Genomic DNA, 14,699 nt, shown 5'->3' with positions numbered 1-14,699 from the left:
ATTAAATATACTTCATTAATAAGTGGTTACTAACTTTGACAGCCATAAAAATAAAAAGTTTGAGACAGAATTTAAATCCTGGGATCCTTGGGATCTAATTTTGAGATCTTGGCAAATGAGATGATAATATAATAATAATAATAATAATAATTAATATTTTTATTATTAGTAGTAGTAGTAGTAGTAGTAATACAGCATAAACATAAACAAAAGTCTGCTTTAAATTCCATTACTGTCTGGGAGAAATAGTAAAGATATTAAAAAGATCCAATTTGTGATTTCCCCTGCCTATGAGAAAATGTGTTCCCAGTTTACACTGCTCTATGGATTGTTTTCCACTGAATGCTTCTTCTACTGGCCACATCCATCATTCCTGTCACTTATTCCCTGTCTTTTCCCCTACTGGCCCTGCTCTGTACACGCACCTTGGAGTAGCTGCAAACCAGAACATTGTGCTACAGAGGAGGGGGGCGATGTAAATGGCTAGCCTGGGAAAGAACGTCCTGAGCCTGTCAGCAAACAGAGGAACTAAAAGCACAGAGTGGCCTAGGAAACTATGGCATGGGAGGTGGTCCTCTTTCAGTGACAGGAAATTGTCATTGACCTATGTATTCAGATGGGAAATGGAGGGAGAGAAACGAGTCAGATTGTCAGGATTGTCTGACATTTCTAGCTAACAACAAGTGTAATGAGGGAATTCAAAACTACGAAGACAAGGCCAGCAGAGCTTAACCATTTTCTGCATCATGTCTATGATAAAACAAATTATTGAAGCCTCAGCTTGTAAACTGCGAGCCTATTTTTTTTTTTTTTTTGTAAGATCTATATCAGTGAATTTCTGCCGCTGGATTGCTGAAGCTCCATCAGAGATGTGACATTTCGCCATATATGAGTATTCATAGATAAGCAGCTATTTTGTTGACTTGTTTATCTGATGTCACAAGCGTTTGATGCATTCGTTGACATAAAGGCAAGATCTGGTGGCTCCACTTTACAAAATACTGGACACTGAACATTTTCTGAAACCTGAACATATTTTAAAGCCTGAAATTGTGTAACACAAAAGATCTTTCATAGCGATTATGCTTATTTATTTAATTGTGTTAAATTTTAAGGCCCTGATTGACACACCAAGCTGACGGTCAGTCATCGGTCAGTGACGGGCCAGCGTTGAGCGTCAGTCAGCATAGTTGTGTGTGTTGTGCCCCATCACCACTAGTTAGATCCCATCAGGGCTTTTTGTCCGATTGAGCATGTTGAATCCGCGGTAGCAATAACAATAAGAGACAGAACTAGTAATTGTATTAGACTATAAGTGAAAGTTATTAAAGTAAACAGAGAATTCAAGATGGCACATACAGAATGCCGTTATTAATTCATGTCATCTTGTCACCTGTGCATTTTATTACACAAATATGTTAAAAAGGACATAAACCATCTAAATGAAGAAATTATCAACATTATTTATCAATCAAAATCTAAGCAAGTGTTGCCTTGTTTGCAGGTGCAGATTGTACCTGCACATCTTTAGCCCAAATTCAGCTAATGCCACATCCGACTGCTTGGTATGTCAAAGTCTTTAAATGCATCAAATGGTATTCTTTTATCTGCTACAGATTATAAACAAACAAAACAAAACCCACTCAACACCTGGATGTTTGCCTGTTAAATTAATTTTGTTCTATATGTTGTTGTAATTGTAAATCCTAACTGAAGAAACATATGATATTTTCCAATGTCTTTCATTTATTTATTTAGGTTGTTTTTTTGTCTCGTCGTAATGTGCTGCTTATGACTCAAGCTGTTATACATGTAAATTTAGTTATGTAAAATTGTTTTTTAATTGGGTACACTCAAATTCTTGGATAAAACTGCTGTTTTTTCTGAATTTCTGCTTATTTTGTAACATACAATATATATATATATTGTGTGTGTGTGTGTGTGTGTGTGTGTGTGTGTATATATATATATATATATATATATATATATATATATATATTTATATTAGGGCAAGGCAAGTTAACACGTTATTATCGCGTTAATGCATTAATTGCATTAATGCGATTATTTTTTTATGTGAAAGTCTGTTGCTCACTGGCTCTAAACACACATACAGACAGATCATGGGTTACAGGAAGGGATGCTCCTGATCAAATTATTTAGGCTAAGCATCAGCATTCTCAAACCACTGTCCACTGTTATTTTTAAGAGTAAATAATGCAACAAGCTCGTAATCACGACTTCATAAATGGGAAATAGGAAGATTCCGATAGCATGTGAAGACAGCAGAGAAGCGCTTGCTCAGCACAGTCGAGTGCATTGTTTTGTTAACTTTATGGTTTATTATTTTGAGTCGTATGGGATGGGTAACACATGGCCCTCTCACAATATATAGCTGTACACATCTATTGCTTTTGCTGCTCAGAAATATTCACGCAATCATGCAGCACTTGTCAGAAGATCTGCACTCTGGCACTCCAGCTGAGGCAAGGACTGTTAAACGGATCCTGCACACACTAGTCTCTACCCGCACATCAAGTGTTGTCCCGACCCGCGCCACACCCTGCTGCGTTGGAAATCCCAAGATCGTGCATGGTTTCTACTCGTAAGATGCCTGTTATAATGCTATGATCGAGGCTATGATCGAGGCTCTGGACTCTGAGCATAACTGACAAACTATAAAATATTTTCTATAAAAACTTTAATATCCTGGTAGTGACAAATAGCTTGTTTTATATTTAATTTAATTGCATTAATGTTATAAATTAAGATTTACAATAAATATTTTAACTATTATTATGTAAAAGGAATACTGCTGTAAAAAAGCACCTTATTTGTTTAAAGTGTTTGCAAACCAAATGTTATTCCACTTTTGTTCATATAGCAGTACTTTTAAAGGAAAAAAGTGCATGATACACTACTAATGAATGGATTATTAGTTTTGTGCGTAATAATGCGAATCGTTGCCCAGCACTAAAATATATATATGGTGGGGGGGGGGGGGGGTATATAAGTTGCTACTCACCCTCAATTATGGCAGCATTTTCAGTCTTGTGTGGATTCTCTTTTAGCTAACATTTCAACAAGACGCATAAATCATCAGCTCAATCTGAGAGTGTTGTCCGCAGTTCTGTCTGTCCCCCCGAGTGCTCTCTGTATTGCCGTTTCTGAGCTTATCGATTCTCTGTGACCTTCAATGTATGTCAAGCCACCAGGCACAAGGGAATGTCACATCTGAGAGACAGCATCAGTGCTAGGCCCTGGGGAATCCCATCCCTTAACACCCCATACCTGCCACGGCCCACGGAAGCAAACTAAGATAGAGGGGATGTCAGGGCCAGAGTAGATCACCAATCTCTTAGACACTTGGCCCTATCTTACCTCCTGACATAGGAAACTGACAGTCTGCAGGAAACCAGCATCTGTGAATCCCAAGAAAATGAGTCAGTAATGAAGCTGATTGGCTACTAAGCTGTTATCAATATCATCTGTGTTCTGAGGGATGACTAAAGGAGGTCTTTACTACACTGCACAACCATTTTTTGCTTTGAACACAAAGCGCAAGCGCTGTGCATTGGTTTCGACAGCAGTTTGTCAAAAGGTCTGACTATGCACCTAGATCTGAGATCTTCCTCGCATGCCAAATTAGCCTCAGAGGAGCAAGTGAATATACTAAAAATATCAATGAGTGTGAATATGATATAATCTACAGCTGTTATTAGTGACTGCAAAAGAATCATGTAAAATTAATGTGAACTTTGTTAATTCATTATTTGTAAATTACAATTATATAAAAATGCAATTAATCATGCTCCTCGACCCATTCATAAATTCCATAAGCAATTCAAACTGTAGTGTTAATGCTTTTTCCTACTCTGCAGTCATTATTTGCAACTGGTGGTTTTTCTTACCAAATATTGATATATGTAATTAATTTGAGTAATTGATCATGACAATTTGTAATTAATTTGACACATACAAGGGTAGTTTGAATGTTTGTGCAAAGAAACAAGGCAAGTCGATTTTATTTGTATAGCACTTTTTAGTGGACACATTGTTTCTAAGAAGCTATACAGAAAATCATGATGTTAATGTTAGTATTCTCTTAGTACATTCAGACTTTATATTTAGCAGATATTACTATAATAATGCTTTACGTGAGTATGCTGTATGCACTGTATAGCTAACTTTACATATAGATCTTTACGAAGTAGTTTACATTTTGCAGCAGTATTAAAAACCATTATATATATAAATGTGCAATGTATACACCATATTGCTTTTAGGTGAGTTTGCTATATGTATGTAGGTAAAGCTGGATATTTAGCCAAATTTAAATGTAACACCCTGCAATATTATAGTTTTGCAACAATAAAAAAAAAAAAAAAAAAATCAAGCAGTTGACATTTGCTATACAGTATTTATTGCTTTAAATGAGTGTAATGTTCTGTTTGTGTGTGAAGTTGGATATACTTCTACTAGCTGGAGTGATGAATTTGCTATGTGGTGATATTGAAAATTACATTTTGGTTCAAATTTCAATCATATAACCCATCACTAAGCAGTTTAGTTGAAATTCATTGAATAATATTTATACACAGTATATTATACATAATATCTTTCCTTGTAGAAAATAATTTAGTTGTAATTGATTATGCCCATTATTGTGTGGTCAGTATTGTTTGTTCGTTGTATGAAGCCATTGTCGTCAACTTAACCGGACAGTTTTTTATGGTCTGTATCCATGGCAACCATCAAAGGGTGTTCAAAATGAAATATATTTCACAATGAGATTTTACATTTTCATTCAAATGTTTAGGATTGGTAAAATATTTTTAGTATTGCTGAACTAAATCTCTTATTCTACCTTGAGCTGTATTTTATTTATTTTTTTTAATATTTATACATTTTAAAACCCTTTTTTGTATATTTGAATTCATTTAAAATTACAATTATTATTTTAATTGGTCATTTATTATAGTGATGGCAAAGCAGATTTTCTTCAAACCATTAATGTCAGTCAAAGTCTCTCAGGTATATTATTAGTTCTGTCTACAGATTGTCAGCAGGTAAGCTTGCACATTTTGTGAGGACTGTAATACGTGCAAGGTTACCTTATTATTTTGGCTTTAGCCAAGTGAACATGGCACCATTTATCACAATTGTTGTGACCATTTTCTCAAATAGTGGCATCCTTTATTAATTCTAAAAAAAAAAAAAGACAGAGAGTGTGATTACTTAACTGATCTCATTTATCATCCTTCAGAAATGGATCAGGACCAAAACAAATTAATGCACACTGTATACTGCACAGGTAGTAATAACAAGCTATAGTATACTCAAAAGAGTAATAAGGAGAGATTTGGTTGCTTGTTTTAGAGAGGGATTGATGATGTATCTGGCATTATCTGGCAGTAATATGGTGATCTTTGATGTTGCTTCAGAGTGTTTTGTTTTTTGATGGCCATCTGAAGAGAAGTACAGTGGAAGGGGAATGTTGAAAGCTATCGATTTTAATGGTGATGAAATACTCTGCCAAAAGACTTCAGAGCTCTTTTGCATGTTGGCAGTGTTTAAAATGGTGAGATCCATACAGAAAGCTAGTAGATGGTGTGCTAAGATATCGGAAGACATACATACATGCATATAACAAAAAAAGTACAGTAAATACATCTGTAAAAAATATATATTTCAGCTGTTTCACCTCTTTTTGTTAGAATGGAAGTCAATGAGGCCCAAAACAACAAAACAAAAATCATCATAAAGGTTTCAAATGACATAAATACATTATTGTGCACTGAACCTACTCTTTAAATTCTGCGAATATGTGGCATTATACCCCATATTATGACAATTAGTCACCTTTTTGGTCTCTCTGACTCACTCATCTAACCTTTTGCTCAGATATGTGTCCTCCTAATCTGTTACATCGTATAATTTTCCTCCTCTTTTCTTCTTTATTCTTCAGCATCACCAACTCTACCGCCTTTGAAATCGGAGCATTTCAAGCCATGTCAGGAGAAAGACCTGGCCTATTGCCTGAATGACGGGGAGTGCTTTGTCATCGAGACCCTGAGCGGCCCACACAAACACTGCAGGTATGACACCACTTTCTGTTTCTGCAATGGAGGGAAAGGGTCGGCGTAGTGTTCTCTCGAGAAATAAATCACTGTGGATGGGAGGCTCCAGCGGCCTCAGACCAATGACAATTCCATGTCCCATTTTCTGTTAGAATGATCCTTCTGGAACAATCTGCCAGTAAATCTCTCTCTCTCTCTCTCTCTCTCTCTCCTCTTCTGACTCCCTTTTCCTACTCTTGTGTTTCATTGCCCTCCTCTCTGGGACTCTCGCTGTTGCATGAATTTCTTAGTCATGCTAACGATGACAGCTTTGTCAAAACCAGAGAGCTGTCTACGGTCCCTTCTCTGCTAATTAAAAGTGGCACTTTGCAGAAGTTCATTAGAGGCTTGTTTCGGCTCTGTGGGCTGTTTTTCAAGGTTGAAAATAGGATTCACAAAATGGAGGTAGAGAAATTCTGACACTGATGTGTTCACCTTTTGTACGAAGCGTGAGCACCATTTCAAATAACATTTCCCGTACGTGAGGGTCCACTGCCGTAGGTTTTGCATGAGCAGTCTTCTCCTCATTTGCCTAATGGAACACAGAGACATTGCATGTTTGAAACTAAAGAGCCAAGAAGGAGCAGAAGCCAAGTGTCCTCATTTTAATCAGAGGTAATTGGTGGTGTTGTTTTAGGTGACCCATTTATTTGACTGAAACTTAGCTAGTTCAAATGCTCTGGCTCTGATTAATTCCCAGATCACTCTTATTCCCAGTTTAAAGCCAAGGACATCTATGCATCTGTCTGTTCCTCAAAGCAAGGTGGTGATGGTCTCAAAGGATCAATTCACTGGAGAACGTGGATTCCGTAGAAAGATAATGCTATTAAATATTTGCATTGCAGAGCTTTTCAGGGCATTTTAATCATCATCATAAAGCGGAGCAATTTGTGCTGAATTCCACTCTTTATTGATATACGTATCAAGCAGTTTGCATACCTGAATGGTTCACGGGTGCACAAAACTGTGCTTTTAGTCTTGAAATAACTGAAACAGGAAGAGACAGACACTGATTTGTAACATAAGATGTGTTTGGAGTGTATTTTATGCTGCTTTAGATGTGTTTTGAGACCCCTGCTGATCAGCAAGATATCAGACTGCCCTTTTTTTTTTTTTTTTCTGTGAATGCATCTAGTTCAACCGAAGAGTGTCTTGTTATTGTATTAATAGCTTAAATGGTGTTTGGTAAGTGTGCCCTGATTTTTCTTTCTAGATGTAATGATTGACTAATGGCCCATGTACCATTATTTAGTCATTATATCTAAATAAAAAGCCTGACTGCTTTTATCCGACTGCCGTTTTTGAGTCTAGCACAGTCTGGCAGTGTAGTTTTTGTATTAAAATTAGATATGCAGGGCTGCATCGAGAATCAAACTTGTAACTCTGTAACCCACTACAAAATTTACATTAGATGGTTATGTCCTGCATTTTATGTTCACAGTCATGTATGGATCTATGATGCATTGGGTACCATGGCATAAAACCAAGGTCCAAAAATAACACCTGCCAAGCACTGAATATAAATAAATAATAAGAAGAAACTTCACTAATTTAAATGCCGCAATTCATGTATAATATTTAGTCTTTATAAAGAGGTAACTATTTGAAATTCAGAAGCTAAAAAGCCAGGGGGAAATGGCTATTTCTTGTTTTCATTGTTTAATAAAAATAACACAAAATAGTTTTCAAGAACAGTTTGACAAATTTATAGCCATCACATTTTTGCAATTTACATGCCATTGGCCAGTGTCACAAGAAGTTCAGTTTGGGTTCTGCATATAGCCGTTTTCTTTATTTGAAATCTTTATTCATTTATCTTACCTAAAGAGGAGTGTGTGTGGTTAGCCAGAGTTTAGCAGACAGATGGAGAGAGTACAAAACAGTGTTAAAATAGGGACAAGATGGCAGTTGGTAGAGGATAACAAAAGATTAAAAAAAACTGTGTTTGCGCATGTGTGGAATAAAAAGCATGACAGGTATAGAATCCTGTTTCCTTGGCTGTTCCTAGTTAAGCAATCCCGTTGTGTCTGTTGACCTAGATTCATAGAGCATGTGGATTTTTATTTGAGCTGCCTCATCTGGTCTATACACCTATATACACAAGAACAGGAGAATGTTAGGGCTTACATCAATGTGATTACATAAATTGTGCATGGTTATGCATCATAAACCAGCCATGTGTTTTAGCAGTTGTTGGAGCAACTCATGACTCAAGCTGACAAATTCAAACTATAAACACCATATGGGGTCTCAAAGTGTTGGAAGTTCATTATGGCCCATTAAAAGTTAATATTTCAGTATGATCAATTTTAATTTTGCTTTGCCATTTAATGTTATCACAATAATGTTAAGGATTGTATATTTTATTAACCTTATAAGCCTACAGAGAGAAAGAGATACAGTGCCACCCAATGTAAGTCAATAAATAATAAATACAGTCTAATAAATTTGTTAAGCACTGTATGTGCTTAACAAACTCATTAGACCACCAGTCATAATAAAGAGAAAACACAAATATTTTAGGAATCCGTCAAAAATGGTCTAATTGGTTACATTTTGGTATTGGTAGGTAATGTTTACAAGCACAAAAATTATGCTGAAACATACAATTTGGACGTATTACAATGTTTAAAACATAAATTGTTGTGTATTTACAGCTAAAAAACATAAAATATTATTTTATATGATCAAAATATTTGTATCAATATAGTTTTATAAATTTACCAATAAGCGATTTAGATTGTTAGACCCCTTAACCTATGCCCAAACCTAAACCCAACATTTATTGCGTTTATGAAAATATAAAAACGTAATAGACCAAAATAGAAATAACCATTTTAGTAACAATATAGCGTTAAAAATATATTTTTGAGTCACTGATCTCTCTCGTACTTTTAAATCTAACCATAATCATTTACAGGTCCTTCACAAAAAAATTAGCATATTGTGATAAAGTTCATTATTTTCCAAAAATTAAACTTACATATATAAAAAAATTAAACTTACATATATTTTAGATTCATTGCACACCAAGTGAAATATTTCAGGTCTTTCATTGTTTTAATACTGATGATTTTGGCATACAGCTCATGAAAACTCAAAATTCCTATCTCAAAAAATTGGCATATCATGAAAAGGTTCTCTAAACGAGTTATTAACCTAATCATCTGAATCAACTAATTAACTCTCAACACCTGCAAAAGATTCCTGAGGCTTTTAAAAACTCCCAGCCTGGTTCATTACTCAAAACCGCAATTATGGGTTAGACTGCCTCCCTGACTGCTGTCCAGAAGGCCATCATTGACACCCTCAAGCAAGAGGATAAGACACAGAAAGAAATTTCTGAACGAATAGGCTGTTCCCAGAGTGCTGTATCAAGGCACCTCAGTGGGTAGTCTGTGGGAAGGAAAAAGTGTGGCAAAAAATGCTGCACAACGAGAAGAGGTGACCGGACCCTGAGGAAGATTGTGGAGAAGGACCGATTCCAGACCTTGGGGGACCTGCGGAAGCAGTGGACTGAGTCTGGAGTAAAAACATCCAGAGCCACCATGCACAGGCGTGTGCTGGAAATGGGCTACAGAGAAGCAGCACTGGACTGTTGCTCAGTGGTCCAAAGTACTTTTTTCGGATGAAAGCAAATTTTGCATGTCATTCGGAAATCAAGGTGCCAGAGTCTGGAGGAAGACTGGGGAGAAGGAAATGCCAAAATGCCTGAAGTCCAGTGTCAAGTACCCACAGTCAGTGATGGTCTGGGGTGCCATTTCAGCTGCTGGTTTTGGTCCACTTTGTTTTATCAGGGGCAGGGTCAATGCAGCTAGTTATCAGGAGATTTCGGAGCACTTCATGTTTCCATCTGCTGAAAAGCTTTATGGAGATGAAGATTTCGTTTTTCGGCACGACCTGGCACCTGCTCACAGTGCCAAAACCACTGGTTAATGGTTTACTGAACATGGTATTACTGTGCTCAATTGGCCTGCCAACTCTCCTGACCTGAACCCCATAGAGAATCTGTGGGATATTGTGAAGAGAAAGTTGAGAGACGCAAGACCCAACACTCTGGATGAGCTTAAGGCCGCTATCGAAGCATCCTGGGCCTCCATAACACCTCAGCAGTGCCACAGGCTGATTGCCTCCATGCCACGCCGCATTGAAGCAGTCATTTCTGCAAAAGGATTCCTGACCAAGTATTGAGTGCATAACTGAACATAATTATTTGAAGGTTGGCTTTTTTTGTATTAAAAACACTTTTCTTTTATTGTTCGGATGAAATATGCTAACTTTTTGAGATAGGAATTTTGGGTTTTCATGAGCTGTATGCCAAAATCATCAGTATTAAAACAATAAAAGACCTGAAATATTTCAGTTGGTGTGCAATGAATCTAAAATATATACAGTATGTGTGTGTGTGTGTGTGTGTGTGTGTGTGTGTGTGTGTGTGTGTGTGTGCTGTGTATACAGTATAAAGAAGTATAAAGAAACATAAGTGCAATCACACTCATTTATATATTGCAAAAATATCAAAAACGGTACCAAAAGTAGTCCAAATGATTATGCGTTGCAGTCACAGTCCTTTCTAATGGGACACTAAAGTTTTGTGTGAGGCACAGAGCAGAATTTAAGTTTTTAATTGCTGAAAATATTATCCAGACTATTATCCAGATCCACTCCATAAAGGCACGCATTTCTCATTCAAACACCTCAGCAGAAACATGGCATGTTGTAATCTGTGTCGAAGCAGGCAAGAGGCAATGAGCATTTGATTTTCCTGTCGTAAAGCTTCTTGAAAGCAATTATTGATAATTTATAATGAGCATGGGTGTGGATGCTTACAATCACTACTTGAGTTTGGGTCTGTTTGTCGCCATCATATGGATTCTGAAGATTTAGATTACAGCACACAAAACATTTTACATATGAATTCCTTTTGCTAATTATTAAATTCAATTCAATTTATTTCAATTCAAGTTTATTTGTATAGCACTTTTTGCAAAGCAACTTTACAGAAAATTATGTTTCTACAATATTTAGTAGTAGCTTATAAGTGGTGACTGTCAGTTTGTGCACGTATGACAGGATTTTTCAGAAAAATGTATACAAGACGTAGTCACCCAGATAATGAACATTATTAACAGCAATTTTTATATGATGCAGTCAAACTTGTAGCAATATTTGTTAGTTCTGTTTGTTGATTCAGGATTTGCATCATCTGGGCTCCTCTGGGGGTCAGCATCATCTCTTCTCAGGTGTTCTGCATCCAGACTGGAGCTTGTGTAAATCCTAGTGGCAAAACATAGAAACAAATAGAGACATCATTAGCATACAGTAGCTGCTGTTCCAACAAAGTAAAATTAATTAGTTTTACCTAAGCTAAAGAATAGGAATGCACATTTGATCAGATGCAACTACACTCACAATTTAAGAGATACATTATTTGAATGCTTGGCGAAAGAGATCCGTTTTTAATCTAGATTTAAACAGAGACAGTGTGCCTGACCCCTGAACATTATCATGAAGCCTATTCCAGAGTTTGGGAGCCAAATGTGAAAAAGCTCTACCTCCTTTAGTGGACTTTGCTATCCTAGGAACTACCAAAAGTCCAGCATTTTGTGACATTAGGGAGCATGATGGATTGTAACGTGGTATAAGGCTAGTTAGGTATGCAGGAGCTAAACCATTTAGGGCCTTATAGGTAAGTAATGATAATTTGTAACTGATACGGAACTTAATAGATAGCCAGTGCAGAGACTGTAAAATTGGGGTAATATGATCATATTTTCTTGACCTTGTAAGGACGGCCGCTGCATTTTGGACTACCTGTAGCTTGTTTATTGAAGATGCAGGACAACCACCTAGAAGTGCGTTACAATAGTCCAGTCTAGAGATCATGAATGCATGAACTAGCTTTACTGAATCAGAAACAGATAACATGTTTTGTAGCTTGGCAATGTTTCTAAGATGGAAGAATGCAGTTTTTTTTATATGGGAAATATGGTTTTCAAAAGACAAGTTGCTGTCTGATATAACACCCAGATTTTTGACTGTAGAGGAAGTAACAGTACACCTGTCTAGTTGCAAATTGTAATCTACAAGATTCTGTGTAATGCTTTTTGGTCCAATGATTAATATCTCTGTCTTATCCGAATTTAATAGGAGAAAATTATTGGTCATCCAATCTTTTAAATTTTTAACACACTCTGTTAGCTTAGATAATTTAGAAGTTTCATCTGGTCTCGTTGAGCTATATAGCTGAGTATCATCAGCATAACAGTGGAAACTAATCTGTATTTTCTAATAATATTACCAAGGGGCAACATGTATACTGAAAATAGAGGGGACCTAGGACGGATCCCTGTGGCACTCCATATTGTACTGGTGATAAATAAGGTGGCTCCCCATTTACTGTAAGTAAATAAAATGGTAGCAATCAGACAGGTAGGATCTAAACCATCTTAGAACCTGCCCTTGAATGCCTGTATAGTTTTGTAATTGATCTATGAGTAGGTCATGATCTATGGTGTTGAATGCAGCACTAAGATCAAGTAAAACTAGCAATGAGATGCAGCCTTGATCTGACACAAGAAACAGGTCATTTGTAATTTTAACAAGTGCAGTTTCTGTGCTATGGTGGGGCCTGAAACCTGACTGAAATTCTTCATACAGATATTTTTTATTTATTTATTTATTTATTTATTTTTATTTTTTTGCAGGAAGGAGCTCAATTGAGCAGACACAACTTTTTCTAAAATTTTAGACATAAATGGAAGATTTGAAATAGGCCTATAATTTGCCAGTTCACTAGGAGCTAGTTTTGGTTTCTTAATAAGAGGCTTAATAACCGCCAGCTTGAATGGTTTTGGCACATGACCTAAAGATAACGACAAGTTAATAATATTGAGAAGCGGTTCTTCGGCTACAGGTAACAACTCTTTCAGTAATTTAGTGGGTATAGGATCTAATAAACATGTTGTTGGTTTAGATACATTGATAAGTTTATTTAGCTCTTCCTGTCCTATTGTGTGAAGCACTGAAGTTTATCTTTGGGTGCAACGGATGAAACTGAAGTACTGAAGTAGAATCTACATTCGCTATTGTATTTGTGAAAATTGGATACCGGCATATCCCTATTTCACACATACTGTAAACCCCCCCCTCCCCCCCCCCCCCAAAAAAAAGAAAAAACAAAAAACAATAATTATATTCTTTATGGCCTCTATTGACCTTAATAACAGCTAGAACTCTTGCTGGCATTGCTTTTGTGTACTTTTTGTAAGTCTCTGTTGCTATTGACTGTAATTTGGCATTTGAATGAAAAAAGTCTAATAAGTGCTTTACTATTTTTTCTGCCTTTCTTGAGAGAATAATTCTAGTAATTGTAGACTGTAATGTCGGTTACCTTGGAAATTACACTGTCCACTTCTCTCTCTATCCCAAACTCAGCTTGTAGTCCCTCTCAGAGCATCAACGAGAGCAGAAAGCCTTTCTGGCTTTGGCTGAGTTGTTTCGATTGCATTGGTTTCTTTTCCTGCGGTAATAGTCTCTTTATGATTCAATGTCTTGTCTTTCTACTACCTTTGGCAAAATGTGAAAAAAGCCTCCTCATCTGGGCTTTCGCTAAGATCTCTGAAACATCAAAACAAAACAAAAAACAAACATTACCTGCCCAGATCTGTGTGATATAAATTCAGCACAACCTAAAACATGTTCATCAAAAATTAGATTTGTAAGAAGTTTGTGAATACCAAATAGGAGTTGTTCACATCAATTTTGGTGGGGTTTAAGTCCTGTATTCATGTGTCTGTCTGTCATCAGAAATATTGAACAAGTTGTTTTTGCATCTTAGTTTCTATGAATTTTCTTCTTTTCACTGTGGATAAAAATGTGAAAAGTTACAGCATGTTTTTATTGTAAAACTGAAAAAGAAGTATAGATAAATTAATAAAAGGAGGAGTGAAATGGAAGAAGTGAAAGGAAATCTACGAATCAGCCAGGCTGGCACTGCCAAAGCCCAAGTAATTCACTGCTTATCCTATTCTGGAGGCTGGTGTTGGATTTCTCTTTGGCTGCTGGATAGTGTGTAAAAGCTTGACTCTTGTTAGCATTGAGATGGTAAGCCTCTACTGCCACAGCAACACTGCAGCAATCCCACCTGTCTGTGTACCGCCACAAGGGGCTGAAACACGAGTTGAGACTTCACGAAGCCCCCTGGCAGTATCACTGCAGCTGAAGGGTCATGTGTAGACTGCTAAAGGCCTCCGTTCTGAGAGGAGTGTTGGGAGGGAGCGAGATTGTGAGATTAATTTCAATAGGTTGTGGTGTTGTAAGGTTTAAAATTGGATGCAAATTTTGTGGTTACAGCTTAAAGCCTGAAGCCTTGATGCAAATATAGGGAGCATTTACCATGTTTTTTTTTGTTTTTTTTTTCAGGGGAGGGATTATGAATCCATGCAAAACAGATTTATTGTCAAAAATGCATACAAACATAAGCAGAGAGTGAGAGAGAGAGAGAGAAACAGAATTGGATGTATTATTGAGTGTGTTTGTGATACTGATTTTATTGTTAAACTATCACAACTCATCATA

At 36.6% G+C, this 14,699-nt stretch overlaps 1 protein-coding gene across 1 annotated transcript in view; it reads left to right on the top strand.

Annotated features, from left to right (window-relative positions):
• LOC128026273 (pro-neuregulin-3, membrane-bound isoform-like) overlaps positions 1–14,699 on the top strand; it is a 303,047-nt gene that overhangs the window by 190,860 nt on the left and 97,488 nt on the right. Inside the window, exon 2 of the mRNA XM_052613196.1 lies at positions 5,969–6,098. Coding sequence (XP_052469156.1) covers positions 5,969–6,098 — 130 coding nt within the window. The remainder of the gene's footprint in view (positions 1–5,968; positions 6,099–14,699) is intronic.

Source organism: Carassius gibelio, chromosome A13 (genome assembly GCF_023724105.1).
Source record: "Carassius gibelio isolate Cgi1373 ecotype wild population from Czech Republic chromosome A13, carGib1.2-hapl.c, whole genome shotgun sequence".
Classification (NCBI taxonomy): Eukaryota; Metazoa; Chordata; class Actinopteri; order Cypriniformes; family Cyprinidae; genus Carassius; species Carassius gibelio.
Note: the sequence above shows the minus strand (reverse complement) of the source record. Positions and strands in the feature narration are given on the sequence as shown.